This window comes from Tachypleus tridentatus, chromosome 6 (genome assembly GCF_004210375.1).
Source record: "Tachypleus tridentatus isolate NWPU-2018 chromosome 6, ASM421037v1, whole genome shotgun sequence".
NCBI lineage: Eukaryota > Metazoa > Arthropoda > Merostomata > Xiphosura > Limulidae > Tachypleus > Tachypleus tridentatus.
In genome coordinates, this window is record NC_134830.1 from 168,113,881 (window position 1) to 168,139,543 (window position 25,663).

General features: G+C 35.2%; 1 protein-coding gene across 1 annotated transcript in view; it reads right to left on the reverse strand.

Annotated features, from left to right (window-relative positions):
- The window catches only part of LOC143251810 (uncharacterized), a 121,149-nt gene that overhangs the window by 30,695 nt on the left and 64,791 nt on the right, over positions 1–25,663 (reverse strand). The window contains exon 3 of the mRNA XM_076503053.1: positions 2,652–2,686. Coding sequence (XP_076359168.1) covers positions 2,652–2,686 — 35 coding nt within the window. The remainder of the gene's footprint in view (positions 1–2,651; positions 2,687–25,663) is intronic.

The following is a 25,663-nucleotide window of genomic DNA, read 5'->3' on the forward strand; positions in this document are numbered from 1 at the left end:
ATGGGAGCATACTCAGAGGAGCAAGACGAGCACTTCTACCAAGATATACTGGACTTTGAACGCCGCTATCAAGGAGAAACGTTTATAGATTTCGAACATCACAAACTGTTCAACTTCAGTTAGTTAACTTCGGACATTAGTATTTCTACGAGGGCATTAGATATTCTCGCCGGTGAAACTTACGTGTGCTTCAAGCTCAGCTAGCCGTCAAAAGAAGTTTACTGGTGTATCAACAAAAAACTATATCGATAAAAGATATAGTTCCGTACCAGATATAAGACTCAATATTGTTTGTAAGTTTATATAACTCTTGTATATAAACCAGCATTTGTAATAACTACGAGGGTTGTTCAAAAAATACGCGGACTGACGTCATAAAACAAAATGTACTATATTTAGAAGTTACAGGTCTGGGACCCCTTCAAAGTACTCTCCTCCCGAACGCACACACTTATCCCAACGGCGTTTCCACTTGTTGAAACAGTCCTGGTACGCTTCTTTTGTAATGTCCTCCAGCTCCTTCGTCGCATTTGCCTTAATCTCGGGAATCGTCTCAAATCTTCTTCCTTTCAAGGGTCTTTTGAGTTTGGGGAACAAGAAAAAATTGCAAGGAGCAAGGTCAGGTGAGTAGGGGGGTGGGGTGGGGAAGAACAGTGATCGAGTGTTTGGCCAAAAACTCACGAGTTCTGAGGCACAAATTTCGCAGCAACGCGGTGCATCTTCAATTTTTCGGTCGAAATCTCGTAACAAGATCCAACTGATATCCCACACTCTTCAGCAAGCTTCCTGACAGTCAGACGTCGATTTGCCCGCACCAGGGTGTTGATTTTGTCGACGTGTGGGTCGTCAGTTGACGTGGAAGGACGTCCAGGACGCTAATCATCTTCAATGGACTGCCGACCATCCTTAAAACGTTCATGCCACTTGAAACATGCCGTACGCTTCATAGCAACATCACCGTAAGCAGTGTTGAGCATAGCAAAAGTTTCAGTCGCAGATTTTCCAAGTTTGACACAAAATTTCACAGCAAGTCGTTGCTCCTTCAGGTCATTCATTCTGAAATCCGCCAAACGAAAAAATTGCACTTCACGTAAAACCGCGTAGCTAATACACAAATGAAGATATCTGCAATTGAGAAATGGCGTCGTAATCAGCTGATCTGTGCGAAGCTAGCGACACCAAGCGGATTCCTCTGGAACCAACTGGAGCCGCGCAATTCAAACAGTCCGCGTATTTTTTTAACAGACCTCGTTATTGTTACTACAAGTAGTAGTAGCATTCTCTCCATGGAGAAAAACAACATAAGAAGAAAAAGGAGAAAAAAAAACATGTATATATGAAAAATACAAAAAATAAAAAACATAAAGAAAAAAATACAAAAGAAATAATTAAAGGAAAAAAAAACAAACTTGTGCGTCCATGCATAGATTGTGCCCTGAAATGGGTCTGAGTACAATGTTATACTTTTACTCTGGCCTAAAGCTATAAAAAAAAAACAACGACAGACGCTATCAACGTTCTGGAGGGAGGAAGAGGTCTAATGTACCTGACCCTCCTGGGTATCAAACATAAAATACCCAAATACCCACACAGTGAAACTCGAACTCGAACAGACCTCGTATTAGTAATAACCGTTATTATCAATTGTATTTTTTTCTTCTTTTTTTTTTTGTAAATATACATAAAAGGAAAATTATGTGTTTCAATCTTACTGGCAAATACCATAAAATTGATACGTATCAACATTTATATAACTTCTAAATTATAATTTCTGGTTACTTGAAATAGTAATACGTTAGTATAATAAATCGGAGATTTAAATAAATAAATTATAATAAATACATGAATAAATTATAATAAATAAATAGATTTAATACGTAACTGCACCTTCAAAAGGTAGAAATTACCGTATTTCCCGGAGTCCAAGACGCTATTTTTTCCCAAAAATAAGTCTCAAAAATTTATCATACGTCTTCCAAGCCGAAGGTTACGTTGTTCATAGGCCTAATTAAGTTTAGGAAGCGTTTCGATACTAGCTCCTCTATATGGCCCAGAATGAAATGTATAAGATACTTATTATTAAATAACAAATAAATAAACAAGAACAGGTCACTGTATATATAGTGCTGTAATACTGGCACTCTTTTTAACTTCTCAGGCTCAGAATAACGTTATTACTTCCGCCAATCTTACCAAGATGTTTCGTGGATTGTTTAGAAACTTACAGTACATAAATCATTTTTTGTGAGCTGTATGCTTATATCTAACTTTGAAAGTGTATACTTTTTATTTACCACTGGAATATCTGCGAACTTATTCTCATGTTTATCTTTTTTTTTTTCAAAATTTAGCTAATCAAAATGGGAGTGCGTCTTCGACGCTGGGAAATACGGTACTTTATGATATCCATGAAGTTTATACCTTTCATATTTGTTTTTTAACCAAACGTGTGTTTTTCTAAATACCTAAAAGTATGGCGCATAAAAACATATTTTAACAAGTCACAACTGTTTTTTCTACACTGGAAAAACCTGATAAACGACTAATGCTATCAAGAAGAAATTAACTGTTGTTGTTTTTTTGTTACATATCTACGAATATTTATGTATTGAAAATATCCTACGAAAACAATACTTAGTAAAGAACCAGACCTTTAACCCTCTTCTTCCTCTCTTTCCTTGAGGTCCTACAAAAAAAGTAATATCATCTCTAACATTAATCAGTTATCACACTATTTTTAATAATCTAAAGATATGTATATTATGCATTAGGAAATATTTTCTATTACAAACAGAATAATAAACCTTTGGTATATTTTCTAGAAACATTGCACAGTCACAAAAACAATTTGAACTGTTGGCAATAAATTTTGATTGAGTTTGTGAATTACAATTTTTACAAATCAAACTGAGTTAAATGTTCTTTCAACAAACTTTTGCAACTTATTTGTTACCCTGTGTTTTTTGAGCGGGGTATGTTGCATAATAATAGAAAGCAGTCAGTAGCGGAGAGACCATGGGAGTGTTAACAAAGAAATATAAATATTATTAATATGATATGATAGTTCCATTGAGAACTGGTTGGTTTTTACACATTCCTGTGCAAAAGAATGATTCTTCTATCCCTGTAATAAGTACACCTTAATAAATAAAGATAGCATCAGGATTTCAAGACATGTAACGTTGCACTAGTTAAAATTCATGGACCTAATCAAATACCAAACAACATTAAGAGGTTTTTTTTTCACTGTGAATGTAATTAAACAAAAATTACAATAGTTCAATATTAAACCTTCTGCACCGTGATAACGAGAAAACCCACTTGTAGAAAAAATATATATGTAAAATCGGCTGGTATGGGTAGAGTTTTCTCTACTCATACCAGCCGTTTTTACATATATAAACCTTCTGCACGTTTTCAAACGTTCCTTCATGTAAGATAGTTTTGACATGCCATCAGTTGTAAGCGGCAATGTCCACTGCAGCTATTCCACTGTTCTTCTTGCCTTTATCACTGCTACTGACCCATTACGAGAGGCATAAAATTACTCATTCTCAATGTTAGTCAAAAATTCTAATCTCAAATGGTTCACTATGCCTCCAGAGGCTTGAAAGGATGGTTTTACTAATAGTGTAACAACATGGACATACCAGTCACTAATCAGTGATGTCGAGAAACCCACTTGTTGAGAAATTTATATGGAAAAACGGCTCGTTTGGGTTGAAAAAATATTTTACATAGAAGAGCGAACAACGTTTCGACCTTCTTCGGTCATCGTCAGGTTCACAAAGAAAGAGGTAACTGACCGGAAGCTGACCACATGTTTGAAAGGGGTTGTGTAACTGAGTGTCGGAATGTAGAGGGCGGTGTTAGATGTTTGAATATATAATTTTATTTATATTATTATTTTAATATAGGTATAAAGGCGTTCCTTTATATTGGTTTATTTTGGGTTTAAGTTGTTGTATAAGTAAGGCTTCTTTAATTTTGTGTTTGTTTATGTTTGTTTCTTTATTTAGTATTTGAATATTTTCTATGGTTATGTTGTGTTTATTTGATTTGCAGTGTTCGAAAACGTGTGAAGGTGACTTTTTATGTTCTTTGAATCTGGTTTCCATTTTTCTACTTGTTTCTCCAATATAGAAGTCGTGGCAGTTATCACATTGTATTTTGTAAATAATGTTAATGTGATGTTTGTCAGTGTAGTTTTTACATAGTATAGACCTAAGTTTTGTGCCTGGTTTTTGAATAAATTTGGTATTAACTAGAATGTCGTATTTTGTTACTAATTTTTGCCAAATGTTGGTTATTTGTTTGCTGATGTCAGGAATATATGATATACAGTAGTATATGGTTTCGTAATTTTTTGATTCGTGAGATATATTTACTTTAGTTGGTTGATTTTGCTTTCTGTCTAGGTGTGTGCGTATAATGTTTTCTACGGTTTGTGGAGGAAACTTATTGATGTTGATGAAGTATTGTTTTATTTTGTCTAATTCATCGTTAATTTTATCTGGTGAGCACAGTTTTATGGCTGTGTTTATTTGGTTTCTTAGTATGTTGAGTTTTTGTTTTGTTTCATGTTCTGAGTCCCAAGGAATGTATAGTCCAGTATGGGTGATTTTTCGGTGGATTTCTGTTTTGAATTGTGTGTCGGTTCTTGTAATTTTGAGGTTCAGAAATGATATTTGATTGCTTTCTTCCTGTTCACATGTGAAGTTAATGTTGGGATGTATAGAGTTAATGTGATTGAAAAAATTAAGTATGTGTTCTGTAGATTTGAATCCCGCAACCGTGTCATCTACATATCTGTAACAGTATAGTGGTGGATGTAATGCTGTGTTAATTGCTTGTGTTTCAACTTGTGTCATAAAAATATTGGCTAGAACTGGTGATACTGGGTTGCCCATGCTTAGGCCATTTGTTTGTATATAGTTTTGGTTGTTGAACATGAAGTTTGTCTTTATCGTGGTGAATTCTATGAGGGTTGCTAATTGGTTGCTGGGAATCTCTGTTGATGGGTTAGGGTCTCGGATACGGAGTTCTAAGACTATCTTGCAGGCTGCAGCTGTTGGGACTTCTGTAAAGAGGGATATAACATCGAAACCGGCCATTAAGGCTTTATGATTAAGTTGATTAAGGTTAGATTTGAAATTAAAAGAGTCTTTGATGAATGAGCTGGCTGATATTATATATTTGGAGAATGCCCATGCTATGTATTTACCAAGATTATATTTAAACAATTCATATGTGGACATTATTGGTCGTAATGAACAACCTGGTTTATGAGGTTTGGGGATGCTGTATATATGTGGTGTGCGTGTTTCGGTTTTACGTAGGTAGGAATAAAGTGTTTGTGAACTACAAGGTAGTAAGTAGTTCATGGTAAGATATTGCTACTCATTTAGAAAAGTTGGTTGGTTAAAAGATCAACAGTAGTACAACTAATACTTTTTAAGCTCTAGAGGGATATGTGAAGGCAAGACATTAGTCTGAGGCCTTGCAATGATGGCTAAATTTGTCAAATTGAGTTATAATGGAATTACCACAAGGCACATAAAACTTGATATATTCACAGCTAGGACAGATGAAATTGTTAGATCAGACCCTAAAGATATTACATTTAGTCTAAGCAGCTGACGATTACCAGGAAATCTGACAAACCATTATGCTGAAAGCTTTTGGAATTTTTTATTTCTGAGGATTGTCTGAAAAACCTTCCTGAGAAAACATACAGTTCTCCAATTGAAAAAAAAGCAACTATATATTGTGTCACGATATCTGAATTTTATAGGATTATTGGATAGATCTATTGCAGATAGGAGAAAACTATGTAAAGTGCTCCAAAGACAAGGCTTAAAATAAGGGATTTTGAGTGGGTGGACAACTTGAAAACTTCAACTTTATATAAATAATGTGCCTAAAGTTAGTTGAAATTGGATTATATATTAAATAATCTTATTTTTCACCATAAAATCAGTTTTAGTACAGGAATATGCACTACAAATAATCTGTAATTACACACATAAGAAGACAATTTAAATTGGTATGCTAATAACATTAAAAATCGAGTTTGGATATACGTGGCGAGCAGAGGACAAATAGTCCATTGTGTAGCTTCGTGCTATATAGCAAACAAATACAAGACAATTTAAAGAAAACCAATATAATTTTAGAGATGTCACTGTAACAAAAGGATCTTGGTGGAATTTGTTTGATACCGATTACCATGTAAAGATATCTTCATATTTCGAGGCGCCCTAGTGATTCAGCAGTATGTCTCCGAACTTACGACGCTAAAAACCGGGTTTCGATACCCGTGGTGGGCAAAGCACAGATAGTCCATTGTGTAGCTTTGTGCTTACTTCAAAACAACAAAACAACAACAACATATTTCGACAAAGGCAGTTTTATTAAATGCAATTACACCGCAAGTAGTTTTTATAAGTTCATCAAAAGTTATTCTTTACAGAAAAATAAGATGCTTTCCAATATCCTTTATTTCAGTGCATTATGGTTACGTTTATAATGCTTAAAAACATCAGGTGATAACCATAGTGACTAACAACACATCTTTCAGTTGTTACTTTCTTAGCTGTTGATAGCATATTATGCTTCCATGATAGCTGGCATAAGTAATAGTAGACAAGAGTGCAATACTATACAGGTTACCTGCACATTGACTTAACAGATTTGTTTTAAATTCTACTGAACGTCTTTTAATTATTTTCTTTGTTCTCATATTGTAATAGGTGGTAGGAGTAGTAATGATGTTCATTATGGTTTATTTTTATTCTTGTTTAAATTCTGTAATTTCATTTCATTTTGAGTTTATTTTACTTATTTTTTTATTTAATTTATGTAGTTTTCACTGGCTTGGTTTAACTTGTTTCGAATTTCGCGCAAAGCTACACGAGGGCTATCTGCTATAGCCTTCCCTAATTTAGCAGTGTAAGACTAGAGGTAAGGCAGCTAGTCATCACCACTCACCGCCAACTCTTGGGCTACTCTTTTACCAACGAATAGTAGGATTGACCGTAAAATTATAACGCCCCCACGGCTGAAAAGGAAAACATATTTGGTGCGACGGGGATTCGAACCCGCAACCCTCAGATTACGAGTCTAGTGCTTAACCACCTGGTCATGCCGGACCGTTTTCGGTGGCAGTTGGAATATTTGTATGTTTCCCTCTATTCTATTGTCTTTATGCAGATCTCATGACGTGATGTTATGTATGTGACGTCATGAAGTCGATTACTTACCTTAAGAACTCTTGGTTAACTTTGCAGTTTAGCTTTTAATGTTTAATTAACAAGTGTACAGGGAGTGTACAAAAAGTACCTTCTCTGAAAATGTCGTTAATTTGTTATATATTTTATTAGATAACAGAAAAATATATAAAACACTATATCTTTGTAGAAAACACTTGACGAGATCTGTTCAACTACGATCGCAATTCCTAGTTTTAACACTGACCTCCATTAACACCTGAACTTTTCATGATTTTAGCTACATTTTCTTATAAAAAGTTTTGTACACCTGTTGTAGTTTATTAGATCTTCTTGTTACAATTAGCCTACAAATAATCAAATATGTTCCTCTGTAATTGTGGAGTTGTTAAAAGATATTTTAGAAATAAGAGAATTGGTGTAATGAAACAGCCTGGTCAATCACCTGATATCAATCCAATTAAAGATTTATGGGCTGAGTTAAACCGATCAACGAAAGATCACAAGCCAAACAGGGAAGATGAACTTTAGAAGTACTCAAAGAAGGATGTCACTCAGGAATATCTGCACAAACTTAATGAAAGCATGCCACGTCGATGTTAGGCAGGACTGAAATCGAAGAGAATGTAGGCTAAATATTAACTTGTGAAACTGATTTGTGTTATTTTTACATTCGATTGTTTCTGAGAAACAAGGTTAGCGCTTGACACCTCACCAACTGTTCGTCACCGTATAATTCTTAGATCCATGAACCATCTGTGACACGATGAAACTGTTTCAGATCTTACAATACCGCTTGAGGAATTTGTTTCACTGGTTGCAAGAAACACAGACAAACAAGATTTACAGACTGTAAATAATGTTATAGTAGGTTCTGAAAAATCTTATAATTACATTCACAGTGTATACGAACAAATTACAAAATTATTTATGACCCTCCCCCAGTAAATCCAAATAACATTGAAATATAAAATCAGGTAGATACTAATACTACCCTGTTAGAGTATCTACCTACACAGTAGAGTAAGAGATTCAAAGATATAGAGTACTTTTAAACACGTGTGGTACAGTAGTTGGTTATTTTGAAACGAGTTTGGAACCGTATTTCTCGTAATTGTAATTCACGGGGTGTGTCTGACCATTCTTTTTCTGACGAACATGTATCTTGACAAGAGTTCTGTAGCTTAGTTTCTACTGAACATATATCCATGAAGACTGTCATATCCAAAGTACGTCACTTTCCTCTGTTTGCTTTCCATAATCCATCTAGTATACGAGGACAAGAGTTTCCCTGGGCCAATTTTCGCCCGACTTGTCTTGATGTTGGATAACATGGATGCCCTTTTAATTTTCCAGCTGTTTGTGACAGCTTAGACTCTTGAGCAGTTTAACTTAGGTATTAATGGAAACTTATCTTGGTGAACACATACCCTGTTGGCTTCTTTTCCAGATAGAGATCCTTTTTTGGTCATGTTGTAAACACTGGCCAGGGGAACATAGACAATTTTTATCACTGACATTTGGTTTACGTTCATGGATCATCACTAGTTACAAGAGGCTGCAGGAAGGATTTCTTGTAGGTCTCTTTCTGGAGAGTCCTGGTGCCCCAGGTTGAACTATAATCCTTTGTTTTCTAATGCCATTATGCACAAAGTGTATTCCCGACTTGAAAATTCTAAACATCCAATCTGAATATATTTCTATGATCTGACGACGAATATATTGCGTCGGAAAGGATTGTTATAAACCATTTCTAAAAGTGCTCAGTTTCGGTGCTAAAATAAAACCTAAAAATACCAAACAATGTCAAAATGTGATTCTGATACATTCCGTTCCACCAGTACTTCTTATGAACTGTGACTGTCCCATGTCGTGTTAATTTGCGTATTCAAAATCCTTTTATTACAACGACTCAAACTCTGTATACTCGTAACTTAATTAAAATCTCCATAAATTCAATTATTAATACTTAGAGACCAGCTCCAGACAAAACGATGTACAAAACCTTGAACTACATAATTCTAAACTTAGGATTGTCTGGGTCCGTTTTTGTATGAGTAATCCTAGAGCACGTCTATCTTGGCAACTCGCCAACTTCCTGGATACCTACCAGAACAGATTCAGTGAAGGTTTTAGTATTTTATTCTTGTTTTGAGACATGGAAGTCAGAACCTCTGGTTTCTCTTTCCAACAAATCAGATATTCATGGTGGCTTTGATATCATGTCATTTTATAAACTTCTGAAGAAAGTTTTGTTTGATCAAACTTATTTGAATTTTGCGTAGCAAATACGAAATATCTTGTTACTGTGGCTTTAATTAATTTACCCGTTGGATTATGTATCTTGAAACACAGTATAAGTTGACACCACTAGGGTTTATCTTAGTTTGTGAGTACAAAAATGACTTAGTAATCAGCCAGTTGCTGGGATCTGAGAGTTTTTGGATTTGAGACGTGGTACTACCAAACATGGAATCTCAGTTACGGGTGCATTATAAGAACGATACTCAGTTCCGTTATTTTGTCAAACATAACTGCTTTGGTTGGGAGGCTCTAACAACTGTTTGTCTTCTTGTCCACAGTAGGGACGGACATACTTTAACCATAAGGTGCCTCTGCGTAATAAGGTTTTATTTAATTAATAAACAAGCTCTTAGCCTGTAAATCTGACAATATCGTCGTAACCAGTCAAAAGTTAAAAACTACCTAGCAATTTCATTTTTCTTACAAAACTAGTGCAAAAGAACGTGAAGCGACCGAGCGTAGAGTGGCTGTGGAAACCATCTTGAGCTGTGGACTTTACCAAAATCTTAAAGTGAACAATAGTACCTTTTGAACTTCACTTGCTGATTTAATAAATTTGAAAGTTAAAATTTTTGAAGTTCAATATGATTACCTTTTGAAGTTCACTTGCTGATGTTAATATATTTTTGAAGTTCACTTGCTGATGTTAATATATTTTTGAAGTTCACTTGCTGATGTTAATATATTTTTGAAGTTCACTTGCTGATGTTAATATATATTCCTCCGTATTAGAAAACAGCAAATATTCGTGGTGTAACCAAACGTGAACAAACTCAGAAGTGAAGCCTGACAGTTCCTTTTTTGTTAAAACTTTATAATTTTGTTTCAGATGTATATAAAGTAATAAGTATGGTATAATATAAATATTTAGATGCTATCAATAACCGGTCTCTTGATATTAAAAACTTTCTTAGAAAGTCCTAGGAAGTTTATTTTTGGTATAATTAAGCCGCTTTTTTATTGTGTGTGTATTGTGTGTTTTCTTATAGCAAAGCCACATCGGACTATCTGCTGAGTCCTATGAGAGGAATCGAGTCCCAGATTTTAGCGTTGTAAATCCGTAGACTTACCTCTGTACCAGCGGGGATTTTTTATTGCGCTAAACATGCTAGTAAAACGTTCAATTTATTAACCATTAATATCCACCTCTTAAACAAACAGACTTTTATGCTAACATTACTGTTGTTTAATAATCCGCTCATTATATAACATAAAGAATACTGAACAACTATCTGTCATTTTAATGTTCTGTTACTAAATGAAAAGACACGTCAGTCTAAAATATTCACTACGTGTGTCGTAATTTGTCCTGCTGTGTGATTCTTCGATACTAGGATGGTAGTCACGTTCATTCTTTTTTATTTTTCTATTTAAGTGTAACCCTCGTGTAAGGCTACGCGAAATTCAAAACAAACCACACCTTCTAAATTAAATAAATCAAGTTTTACGGTAAAAAAATCTCAGTTAACAAGTGTTTAGAGATTATCCGTTATTTCTCTCGAGCAAACACTGAATCATAAAGACTAATATAATAAGAAATTTTTTAACTCGGGTTTTGAACTGACTGTGTAATTATTTTCTCTACTCTTTCTTCATTTTCTGCTTCTGTGAGAAAACCTTTCTGAGCAAGTACTCGTGGTCTTGCAGGTTAACTATAATTATTCTCAACTGACATTCGCGATAATCATCATGTCACAATTTAACTGACGAGGAAACCAAAGTTATTTATATATAAATTTAATCTAAAAACATTTGCATAACCATTTAAATCAATCAACGTTTTATGACGTCATTTTATCATTTTTATAACAGCAATTTATTTTACTCAGAATAATGGAGTTTAACAATAGTTTTACACAATTTACGCGTTTTTCCCACGATTGCTACTGACACTTGAATGAGTCATATTAACTGATTAGCTGCGCAACAGTGCTTGATAACGTAACACATTATAACTCTTGCTAGATATCTTCATTATATGTGAAATTAATCTGATTTACAATCCATTCAGGTGGTTCAACGTAGTTAAAGGTCCTGGGTCATTTCAGGTAGGTAGTTGACCAGCTATCCAAGCCAGAATTCCAAGTGTAACAGTTTTATTTACTGATGTCTATAATTTAGTTACCCTAAATTACCGTCGTTTCTGCACCTTTAAAATATATTTACATTCATGATTTCAACAAATAAAATACTTCTAATTGAACTTCAGGGTTTCTGGTTTCCATCCAAAACGACGTAAGATGCTTCAGTTTAATTGAATTTGAAGATCTGAGCTGATTAAGGTATACCGTGTTGATTAAGATGTACTGTGAAAATAATTCGTCCATAAGACTATTGATATATAACATGCAGTATTATGCTGGAAAAAATTACATTTTTTGTTATTTTTTATGTATTTAGTGTTTTTATTCTAAAGGGCAATTGCCTTCCGATAGCTTAGCGTTGAGGTTTTGGTCTTGAAAGTTAAAATTCAGGTTTCGATCACTGAATAGACATAGCGTCGTTCACTTTGTGGTCAACACCAAAGACGTTGAGCATCTGATGTGACACGTTAGATGTGTAGCCAAGTCAAAGACGGCTCAGCATGGCCAGGTGGTTAAGCCGTTTGACTCGCAATCTGAGGGTCGCAGATTCGAATCCCTGTCACACCAAACATGCTCGCCCTTTTATCCGTAGGGGCGTTATAAAGTTATGGTCAATCCCACTATTCGTTGGTAAAAGAGTAGCCCAAGAGTTGGCGATGGGTGGTGATGACTAGCTGCCTTCCCTCTAGTCTTACACTGCTAAATTAGGGACGGCTAGCGCACATAGCCCTCGTGTAGCTTTGCGAAAAATTAATAAACAAACAAGCAAGTCAGAGACCTCTATGGTTCAGACAGCCATCCTTATTTTGTAGTGATGACCACTGACCAGAACAAGAACAATATTCTCCTCTCCAGAACTATAGAAGATTTTTGTACAAGTAAAAATATATCAAGCAAGAAACTGATCTTCATTATTGAATCGGTCAAGGTTTCGGACATGCCTAGACGTACGTTTAACCTTTTATTGTTCCTTATGGTCTGGACTGATGACATCTTGCAAACCGAGAAACGTTATTAAATATTATGTTTTACTTTATCTTGTCGCACAGTTCTACATCTTCAGCTCTGCTTCGAACGCGAAAACCAAAATGAATGTGGAATGTTACTTTTGAGCAATACATCATAAGATATGTAAATTTTTTCTTTTAAGATGCAAAATCGTTCAGTAATAGAAATGAACTATTAAAAGGGTCGGAAAAACACCAACATTTAAATTTGATACGTGATAAACTTGATAATAGTTTGTCATGCTGCTCTCAGATGGCGTTTTCTGCGGTCATTGAACAATTGTCTCGTGTTTCAATTAGTCACATCCGCTTCATTAGTAGTAAATAAATATTTGATTAACTCTGGTTTTAGTGCATTGATTAAGTTGTCAATATGGATGCACTTATTGAATGACGTAATGTTTCTTTTTTTTTTTTATAAATGACGTTGACACACTATCAGTCACAATGATGGACATGCATGTGAAGTGTGTGCGTTTAGTGACTAAATCTTTACGCGTTTTAAAGACATAAATGACAGAACGACATTGTTAGTTAATATTAAATTAAACTGTTGTTTTAGGTTAAATTTTCTTTATCCCTCGTTGTTTTTCTGTTAGGGCAACAGATGCAGGCAATACACTGTTTGTTTGTTTGTTTTTGAATTTCGCTCAAAGTTACAAGAGGGCTATCTGCGATAGCCGTACCTAATTTTGCGGTGAAAGACTAGATCGAAGGCAAATTGTCTTCACTACCCACCGCCAACTCCTGGGCAACCCTTTTTACCAACGAAAAGTGGGACTGAGCGTCACATTATAACATTCCCACGGCTGAAAGGGCGAGCGTATTGGTGTGACAGAGATTCGAACCCGCGACCCTCACAGGTCATGCCGAGCCCTTTACAAGAGATAAGAAAAGCATAAACATTTTCGACAGCAATATTCTGTTAACACCATTAATTTCTATAAATAACGCTGTCTTCTGAACTTCTATATTGTAAATGTAATAAAATAATAACAAATGAAACATTTGGCTCGTTTATCTGTACTCTGCTAAATTTTAAACATGGAAGAGAGGTGGTTTATTCATCTTAACAAGTGAAGCAAAACTAAACTAACAAGACACGAGTGGTCCGACTGGAGCGGTTGATGCACACGCTGAGAAACTCGCGTACGAAAGAGACAAAAAACGCGTGTCTGACTAGGTCGAGAGTTTAAAAAACATTCAACCACTCTTCATGTATATATTTATATATATACGTCGGCACCGTTAGGGTTAAATAATGGCTCACTACATAGTGAGTAAAACGTGTGTAATACCTCACACACAACTATATGGCGGTTTCCAATTTTTTACATTTTTGTTACGGGAGATTAGCAAAAAGTGCATTAATTTACGTCTGTCGTTCTTGCTGTTTCTGTGTTAAATATAACTACTAAACTTCGCCAAGGAAAATAAGCGTCAATATCAGCTGCTACAATACAACTCTAATGATTTTTCATTTTGTAATTTTTTTCGTGACGCCATTTTCGATCGAAAGTAAAATAATTTGTAAGTAGGTCAAATGCATGTATGGTGCTGGCATCTAGCGTTGAAGTTAGGTATTATTGAGAACGAATTAACTCGTCCGTGGTACTGTGTTACCGATCGGCTTGGACGAGTTGTCTCGTCTACGGCACTGAACAGGTTAAAGGCACTAAAGCAAACTGAACAACAGAACAAGTGTCATGCACTGAAATATATTTCTTTATGTGTGGTTATAGGGAAAGTTGACACGCGACTGCAATATACGTTTAATGACTGTTTGTATGGTTTTGAATTTCGCGCAAAGCTACACGAGAGCTACCTGCGCTAGCCGTCCCTAATTTAGCAGTATAAGACTAGAGGGAAGATATGTAGTCGTTACCACCCACCGCCAACTCTTGGGCTACTCTTTTACCAACGAATAGTGGGATTGACTGTAACATTATAACACCCCCACGACTGAAAGGGCGAGCATATTTGGTGTAACAGAGATTCGAACCCGCGACCCTTAGATTACGAGTCGAGCTCCTTAACCATCTGGCCATGCCGGGCCGACGTTTAATGAATGTTACTCCTTTGACGCAATATTAAAATTTGTAGGAATATTAATGATACTATAGGATTTAGCAATAGATATAAAAAACAAACTATCTATAACGTGATAAAACCCTATAACCCTAGTGCTTTCAAAAGGTGGACCTTTATACTTTAAGATCAAGTTAGGAATGTATAAAGAGCGTGAACAATATATATATATATATATTCTCTTATGAAGTTAGGTGTAAGATGACATCGGTTGAAGTTGAGAGAGTGTGAGACAGCGCTGGACGTTGGTCAATATATAAGAAATCAGGGCGCTACAGATAAGTAAGTTTAATATTAGAAAATGACTGGAGTGAGATAGTACAGCATTCAATTTTCTAAGTTCAGCCAGAATGGAGAATGAGAGACCTCTTACGGTTACGAAATGTTACAATTCAGTATAAGAGGAAACAGAACTAAAGACAGAAAAAAAATAGAAATTGGTTTGGCTTGGGTTTGAAAAAGGAATATAAAAAGTACAGAAGTTCAATGCAAAAACGGATACGAAAAGATGTGAGAGAAAACAAAGAAACCGAGAGAGGCAAAGGAAGAATGTTCCATGCTGTCAGTTAGAAACTAAACATATTCTTAAATTTGTGTGTTATCGATTACCAGCAATTAAAACACTTTGTAAAAATAAATGTCTTTTAACCAATTCTTCATAGGAATAGTTATAAGCTAATTAAAATATGGATACAGAAAGGGACAGTGAACTGTGAGTATAACATGATTGGAAATGTGTATGTTTAAATTTAAGCACAAAGTTACACAATGGGTTATATGAGCTCTGCTCACCACGGTTATCGAAACCTGGTTGCTAGCGTTGGCAGTCTGCAGACATACTGTTTTGCTGATGGTGGGTACGATTGTAATACAACCATTATTTTGCTCTTTAAGTACATTATTTCCCATATCAACAACTCATACAATGACAAACAATACACTATATAATTACATATACTTTTAAAACTAGATGTATATAATACACAAAGTAATTCTGCATAAACACCCGAATAGGTCAGTGATAAATTTTTAGACTAAAATCTGGGATTCAGTTCCTGGTGGTGGACGAAGAAATAGCTTAATGTATAGCTTTGAGCTAAAAACAACAAAAAATTCTACACAAAAGAAAACAATATTTTGATTCCTGGAGGTGAGAAGTGGAGAAAACTCTGAAAAGTAAAAAGTTGTCTCTTTTTCAAACTATGTGCTTCAATTCAAATGTTACAAACCATAGGCCAAAACTAATAACTGTCTTCGCGCGTTACTATAGAAAGTACTCGATGTTGTGCATATTTTTGACGGGATTAATTTAACTTCCAGTAAGTGCAGTGTGGCCTTTTTTTTTTTTTCTTTGCTTTACAAACTCCCAGAAAACACGATATCCACGAAGTTGTAGATCACGTGCATAACAAGGTCTTTCAGAAACGTCTCCTAATTATAAATAACACAATCCGTCAAAATCACTTACACTTGAAGGCTCGAATTCCGAAAGTTTTCTGTTATGCTTGTAGATAAATAGAATAGTTGACAGTCATTTGTTCTCCTGGCTTCACGCCTTGGTTTCCCGCAGCTTTACGGTCTGTTAAGCAGAGGGAAGTGCTGAAGGTTTCACGGCAACGTGGTTGACAAAATGCTTGTGATCGTCATAAGAAACTGAGGAAAGCCAGAACTTATAGGAATATTTAAACCCACGAAACGTAAATAATATGTATCTCTCCAATAGTCACAATTCTTCTTTCTGAATTATCTTCCATTTCATTTTATTTTTGTTACTTGTGGCCTTTAAAGTAATTCCAAAATTAAAACTTCCCAAAAGTGTATCATTTAACGAAAAGGGTTAGGTTTGGTTTGTTTTTAATTTCGCGTAAAGTTACTTGAGGACTATCTGCGCTAGCCGTTCCTAATTTAGCAATGTAAGACTAGAGGGAAGGCGGTTAGTCGTCACTACCCACCGTCAACTCTTGGGCTACTCTTTTACTAACGAATAGTGGGATTGATTGTCAATTATAACGTCTCCACGGCTGAAAGGGCGAGCACGTTTGGTGTGGCGGTAATTTGAACCCTCGACCCTTGTGGGCAGTGACTCGTGGAAGACGATTTGAAATACTATCTCTAAATACTTCTGATTTGGGTCCGGCATGTCCAGGTGGTTAAGGCACTCGACTCGTAATCCAAGGATCGCGGGTTTGAATCCCTGTCACACCAAACATGCTCGCTCTTTCAGCAATGGGGGCGTTATAATGTGACGGTCAATCCCATTATTCGTTGGTAAAAGAGTAGCCTAAGAGTTGGCAGAGGGTAGTGATGACTAGCTGCCCTTCCTCTAGTCTTACACTGCAATATTAGGGATGGCTAGCGCAGATTGCCCTCGTGTAGCTGGCCATGCCGGGCCTTGTTAATTACTCTTTCAATAGGTCGGTTAGTTATTAACGACTAGAAGGCTGTGATAGAGCTTTCAATTATCTTAAATGGAGTTATTGTTGTTGTTTGTTTTAGTTTTTATGAGGGGGACTATTCGAAAATGTTTAAACGTTGAAACCAAGAATTTATGTTGGGTGATTTATGGCAGGAAGTTAGAACAAAGCCCTGGTTTGTTCTATTCAAACTATTCGGCCATAGTTAGTGGAATAGATTTATTTTGGATGTCTTCATATTTATACACTTCATAGGTTTATTATATGCCCCACATGCAGAATGCAGCCCATAAGCTTCACTCACATATTTATTGTTATTTTTCTTACACTTGACAGAATACAATCACAATCAAATTATTCGTTTGTTTGTTTCGGGATCCATATTTCGTTATAATTCATGAACTGGGAAAAGAACTGTTTCATGAGACTCATAACCATCTTGTTAAAATTCCAGCCTTTCCACCAATAAGTGTTGGGCCGAGTATTTAGGAAGAATGGAGAATATTTGAATGATGTATCCCAGTCCTTCCAATTTACCAAGTAAATGAATTACATAATAAATAGATGGTTTACAGGACATTATTACATTCTATATGTGGTTAGCTTTTCTCTCAGATTTAAACATGCTATACTTTCAAGTTATTTCTTCATTTAAATCGTACCAGACTATTTCACGTGTCGAATTTTCATACTTTTAACAGCTTATAATCTCTTAAGTTCACGGAAATTTATATGTACACTTTGAAAGAACAAATGTACCTCACACACTTCGAAACTACTGATCCACTTCTTACACTTAGAAATTACTGATGCACTTTACACACTTAGAAACTACTGAAACACTTTACACACTTAGAAACTACTGATACACTTTACACAATTTGAAAGAACAAATGTGCCTCACACACTTCGAAACTACTGATCCACTTCTTACACTTCGAAATTACTGATGCACTTAACACACTTTGAAATTACATATGTACCTTACATACTTCGAAACTACTAATCTACCTCACACACATTAATGTATGTTTTTCTTGTAGCAAAGCTACAGCGGCTATTTACTGTGTCCACCGAGGAGAGTCAAATCCCTGATTTTAGCGTTCTAAATGAGGAGAGTTACCGCTATCCCATTGGGGTACCACACGCATTAAAAGTACAAATGTACCTATTACATTTTGAAACTACAAATATACCTCACACACTTAACTGTTTTTATACGTGTGTGTATTTGTCAGCAAAATTTACGGAAAACAGCTGAATGGATTTTCACGAAAGCTAATATACATATGGATTATGACTCTACTTAGAACTGATTAAGTTTTGGAGGGTCATAGTCATAGCAAGGTTAAGTTTGTTTTGGAATTTCGCACAAAGCTACTCGAGGGCTATCTGTGAAAGCCGTCCCTAATTTAGCAGTGTAAGACTAGAGGGAAGTCAGCTAGTCATCACCACCCACCGCCAACTCTTGGGCTACTCTTTTACCAACGAATAGTGGGATTGACCGTCACATTATACGCCCCCACGGCTGGGAGGTCGAGTATGTTTAGCGCGACGAGGGCGCGAACCCGTGACCTTCGGATTACGAGTCTCACGCCTTATGCGCTTGGCCATGCCAGGCCAGCAAGGTTAAGAAAAATTCCCCGTGCTTTAATAGATAGTCATGAAAACTGAACACGCCTTTTAAAACGGTTAAGTCTTAAACAGAAGCAATGTTTTTAGTTAAAAATAGTAAACAAATATGATTTACACATATAAATGGTATTATAAAGCATCGCTTTTGGTAGGTTTTACAACTATTACAATTTTTTGTGTGTTTTGAGCTGAGCATAATTCGTACGTGAACATGTCCAGACAATAATTTTTCACATTAATGGTGCATGTTCCGATGCCACAAAACCATGCTCTATACTTTTGGGTTCTTGGTTGCGCTATAAGAGAGATGGTTAAATCAGTAGCATACGTATAAGTGACGTCATGTAGGGCATTTGCCACAGAGAACTGCCTGAGCACAAGGCTACATGTTAGGTATCTACAATTAGTTCTTTTATATCCAGTGGCCCGTTCGATGATATTCAGTCTCGTTTCGTTTAGACTCACTTATAAGACACAAAATTAAAACATTTAGGACCAGACCCCAGGGGCTCGCCTGTTATACAGATGCAGCTTCCGTATTTTTAAGGCCCATAAAAGTCAAAAAATAGGTGCCCCTAAACAGTCTTAGTCGTAATGTTATACGGAACAATTGAACGCACATTTTTTTTTACTTTATTAATGTTATAATTTATTGTATCATTTATCTTACGTAAAAGAATTACATAAGTAGAGTTAATGTTCTGAAGTGGTTCAGAACATCACTGAGAGAGGACTGTCGTATGCCTACATAGTTCACGTGGCTAAATCCCACTATTTGATTTGACAAGAGTACCCTGAGGTCTGGTGGTGGATGGTGTTAGCTGGTTGCCGTCCTTACAGCCTCATTTTAAAATTAGGGGTGACTAATGTACGTAATCCTGAAGTAGTTTTCTTGAAATTTCTGAAAAATAAATCTTCTATTTTTAAATATTCATGTGAATAATCTTTTCATTGCTTTGCGCCTCATTAAATACAAATGATCTAACTTATTTATATCATTTTAATTTACCCTATTATCCTAACACAATTTGACTGACAAACTTATTTATGCTGAGCTCTGTTTGAGTTTGCTATAAAATGGTGCTAGAATAGGGTGTGTCATAAAGTTTTTTTCTTGAATTGTTTTTGTTTAGAAATATTGTTAAAGCACCTTTACTTCCTTCGGGAATATCCTGAATATTATTTTATAATGATATTGCTAGATGGCGCTATACTGGTCTGCAAAGACTGCAGACGATAATTTAGTGAACAAATATCACGATCGTCATACTATATTTCTATATTCATATTTAAGCACACTACATTTTTCACTAACTAAATTTAGTTTTATAGCATATTAATAATTATCGAAAACAGTAACTTACTTCACATATGATAATCTAAAACAAATAATGTAGCTGTGTGTTAGGCCTAGCAAATTTTAAGCACACCCCAAAAATACACATGCTGAAAACTATCAGAGTTGCGACAGCCATAAAAGTAAACGAAACAATAGCTGGCGACTAAGCGTTAAGAGTAGTTGGAAGGAAAGACGAACATCTGGAAATCCCGTTTCAGAACTCATCTAGGTTGAAGTATTAGCGGGTTGTCTTGACTAAACCATCTAACAAAATAACATTTCACTTTAATTAAAATAACAAAGTATAAAAACCCAAATTTAATAAGGTAGGTTTTTACATATGTCGAATCCAATTTTTTTACCAAATTAAATTTAGTTAAGAAAATGGTTTGTTTTCTGAATTTCGGGCAAAACAACACCAGAGCTATCTGCGCTAGCCGTCCCAAATTTAGTAGTGTAAGACTAGAGGGAAGGCAGCTAGTCATCACCCCCAACTCTTGGGATACTGTTTTACAAACGAATCACTAGTGGGATTCACCGTAACATTATAATTTCCCCACGGCTGAGAGGGCAAGCATGTGTGGTATGACAGGAATTTGAACGCTTTTACCCACCTGACCATGCTGGGCCATAAGAAAAAGGAAGTAGAGAGAACATTTACATTAGGCATATGTGAGTAAATAAGTAGATATATACATTAAAATAAGCAACAATTTTTATCATAGGTCTACAAAATGCTTCAAGAAAACTTTGAAGTACATTTAGGTACTACTTATTTGACAACACAAAATGCCAGGCATGGCCAGATGGTTAAGTCACTCGACTCGTAATACGACGGTTGCACGTTCGAATCCCCGTCATACCAAATATGCTCGCTTTTTCAGCCGTGAGGGCATTATAATGTGACGACCAATCCCACTATTCGTTGGTAAAAAAGTAGTCCAAGAGTTGGCGGTGGGTGGTGCTAACTAGCTGCCTTCCCTCTAGTTTTGCACTGCTAAATTAGGGACGACTAGCGCAGATAGCCTTAGTGTAGCTTCGCGCGAAATGCAAAACAAAGAACACAAAATCTGTACTTTGATTTTCTATCAGTTTTAAAGAAACTGTATAGTTGCTATGTAACAGTACCTAAAACATTCATATTAAGAACTAAATATCTATTTACAATTTGTTTGATTGTGAAAAAAATATCAATTAGTCGGGAAAACTATTTGAAATTAATTTTTAAAAAAATCACATTACTCATAGAGGAACCCTGATAGAATCTCTTTAGTTTCACTGAAACTTCCAAACAGTTTTGTGAACAGTTGAATGCGCTCAATGAAAACTTAAAAGATTCGATTTTTCTTTTTGAACTTTTCTAATGTGTTTAATTCAAACTGCTGTAGCTAGGGTTTTTAATTATCCGTAGACACAGTGAAAGAAGCTCTAGAGTTAACAGTTTGCTTACATTTAATTATCTGAGCGTTTCTTCCTGCACACAACTGTTGATGATGTCTAGAATATATTGAAAGATTTCCGGTTGGGGAAGAAAATTGCTCAATTATGGTTGTTTATCGTGTCCTGTAAGTGATGAAGTAATTGAGGTGGTGATTACTTATGTCCGGAATATTTTATTGCCCTTCGTCATGGGTAATATATGTACGAACAAAATTGTTGTAAGTGACAGATATTTGGTTTTATAACTTAGTTTGGTAATTTTTGGTATGCAACTGGTTACTGTTGGATTATTTGTTACGGTTGTTAACTGTCAATGCATTTTAAACTTATTGTTTAAAACGACAAATATTCTGAAAGTATTCTTGTAAGTTCAACCAATACACTTTTGTAACTGTAGTAACAGTTAAACAAATACATATATATTATTATGGATATCATGGTAAAGTTACTGAATATAAAATAAATAATTGTGTAAATAAATCAAACTTTTAAGGTTGTGATTTATTAAACGTGCATCAACATTAAGACCACAGTCTTCTAAGCACTCTGAAATTCCTTCCAAAAACAACACATTCTGATTGCCTAACCGAATCTTAACATACTTGATTCAAGAGTACAGGGTGCCAGAAACACAACTATATCCTAATGGAGACGAGTTAAGGTTAATGTGACTTGATTGCACTCTTTTGGTGATACATCACCTACGTCAATGGGAACTCTTCTGTTCCACGTGTGAGGGCTAACAACCTTCCTAAGAGTTACTAATTTATAAGTAGAAACCCTCACATTTTAAAAGTGTTTTTATCAAACGCTTTTCACGTACACTGAGGCAATGAATTTTTCAGTACTTTTGGGTTACATTAGTCCCAGCGTACGTTTGTGCAGGACTAGTGAGACCACTCTACTGCATTTCATTAAAAAAAGCAACAAATGTTTGTACAAGACCAGTGAAACCGATCTATTGTATTCTATAAAAATGGTGCATTTTTGTATATCGATGGTGAGACCGTATACTATATCTTATAACAATAGTGTATGCTTGTGCAGGACCAGTGAGACCCATCCACTGTATTCTATAAAAATGGTGTGTGTTTGCATACCGATGGTGATACCAATATACTATATTACCTAAAAATAGTGTATGTTTGTGCACGACTGATAAGATCTATATGTTCTGTATTATATAAAAATAGCGTATGTTTGGACAGGACCAATGAAACCCATCTTCTGTATTCCATAAAAATAGTGTATATTTGTGTAGGACCTATTCACTGTATTCCATAAAAATAGCGTATGAGTATATAGGCCCGGTGAAACCCATTTATTACATTCCATAAAAATAGCACCCCCTCAGTGGCTCAGCGGTATGTCTGCGGACTTACACACTAAAAATCGGGTTTTGATACCAGTGGTGGGCAGAGCACAGATAGTCCATTGTGTAGCTTTGTGCTTGATTCAAAAACAACAAAAAACAACAACAACCTTTCCATAGTATCATAATAAAACAATTTTCCTGTCCATAATTTTATAATAAAACATTATTCCTTTCCAGAAATTTATGACAAAATGTAATTTTTTTTTGATGGCCCATAATAAAACTTCCCTCTTTTCCAGGGTCTCATAAAAAGGGTTACTTTTCCTAAAAACTTGACTAATAGTAGGAAAAAACAAAAAAGCAGTTTTGATTGAAGTCGTTTTCCCAAGAGGTACTTCGGGATAACTCACGATTTTCTTTTAACATTTAAGACTTTTTCTCTCTAAATCTTTACTAATGTTTACCTAACGTCATTACCACAGCTGTCATTTATTGATGAAACATGAGGAAATTTGTGGATAAACAAATTTATTTTTTTAGCTTTAGGATCAATACAAGATAAGCTACGACGTAAATAGCTGACATCGTGGAAGGTCTAAGTACGTAATTAGAGCGTGTGAGGTGAGGTTTGTTTCCTTGTTAACCTGTGACAAACGTTGATCCCTTGTAAATAGTACAATGTTATGGTACTAACCACGCACAGACGAAAGTAATACGTTGTATTTTTCTGTCAAGGCTCTATCAAGGGTTTCACATCGACTTCTCGCAGAAGCAGTTGAAAGAAACTGAATAAGGCTTACGTACACTCGTAATCTGTATGCACTTGATTTAATTCGTTTTAGTATCAAAGCAAACTCAAAGTTTTTTGGGAGGGCTAGGGTTCAGTGACAGTGCTTGAAATTCAAGTCTTTAAAATATCTTAATATTATTAATTTGTTGCTGTTTTTTATTACTCAGGTTAATTCATTTAATTAACACTTCCCATCCTATTTAGGGTCCGAAAAATATTAATATGTCTTTCAAACCTATGTTTTACATTTGTAAAAATAGAAAGATATAAAACTACCTGATAATACAGTCAAGAGAAATTACCATAGTTTTTGGTTTTTAGTGGGTTTTTTTTCAGGGTAATCGTCAGGTATTTATTATGGTTTCTTTTTCATTTATGTTTCTTAAGAAAAACCGCAGTATAATATTTTCTTCTTGTAGCAGAGTGGAGCTGTTCATTCGAACGAACTCCGTATAAAGTTGTGTAGATCAGCTTGACTCAAAGAGATTTTTTATTTTTATTTTTCTACAACTAACGTTTGATAGAAATTAAACATTAGTAGAACAGTTGTGGATGTTACAATACTCAATGTAAAGTGGTGTACTATAAATATAACATACCACAGGTAACAAATTGCCGAATCTTTTGATTGTATTACTCAAAGTAGATTAGGCACTACAAGATACAAAATACTGTAAATAACAAGGTGAGAATGTCTCGATTGTGTCAATGAATGTAGATTAGGTACTACAGATGAAAGGTACTACATATAACAAGGTGAGAATGTCTTGATTGCGTCAATGAATGTAGATTAGGTACTACATATGAAAGGTACTATAGATAACGAGGTGAGAATGTCTTGATTGCGTCAATGAATGTAGATTAGGTGCTACATATGAAAGGTACTATTGATAACAAGGTGAGAATGTCTTGATTGCGTCAATGAATGTAGATTAGGTACTACATATGAAAGGTACTATAGATAACAAGGTGAAGATTAACTTGTTTAGGGTTTAAACTATATTTCCATGACTAATCTCAAACCTGTTGTTGCTATAATACAGTTTTACGATCATATGAAGATTTGAAGTAAGAAAAAATATAACTTGTGAATTTTTCCTACCCCCAAAACTCCAGAAGTTTCCAGTTGATTAAGGGTTAGAGACACACATGACTTTATGTATATTTATAAACTGTGTAAGAAAGAAAAGGAATTTTGAATAGTGAAGCCAGATCAATGATGGCTCACAAAATTTATTAATAATTACAATATAGTATTTTCAAAGTGTTCTTGTTTTTTACTTGTAATTACTATTAAACTACTTCAACGTTTTATTGTTACTTTCTTATACTTTTATTATGATGAAATAGTATCGAAGTGTTCCTAAGTGATTCCCAACCCTATGACGTAACTGGATCCTGATGGTGACAATAAATTTTCAGAGGTTAAAATATACTGAGAAATGTGGAAGAATAAACAACCTGATTTATACTATGAAGGCAGCCGGACGTGGACAGTTTGTGGGTTGTTGATGGTAAGGTGCTAGGTTAAAGTCGTGGAATTTCTCAACTTTTTGTATTTTCAACTGTAAGTACACCGAGAGGGTGACAACACCAAATCCGTTACTTGCTTCAGAGGACTACACAAAGCTTTTTTTTTTTTTAATTCAGGTAATCTTCTATCTGGTTAGAGACGACTATATATGACGCCTAGGGATATTTGACCATATTTGGACTAAGGTCACGCTCTGGTTGAAAAATTAAAATTTGTGTTATATACCTGAAGAAAATACATTACGATTCTGGTAATTTGATTTTGATATATTCTAAGTTCCCAAAACAAAAGAACAAGGGAAAATAATTATAATTTTAAGACAGTAAGAAATAAAAAAGACATCAGGATCGTTTGTGCGAAAGGATGAACGTTTGTCTACGCTTATAAATTAGATTGTTCTATTGTACTGGCAGAGAACTAAGAAATACAATAAGTAAGGATTTGTTTGGTCTCTTCAGTAAGAGTTTGTTTGGTCTCTTCTGTA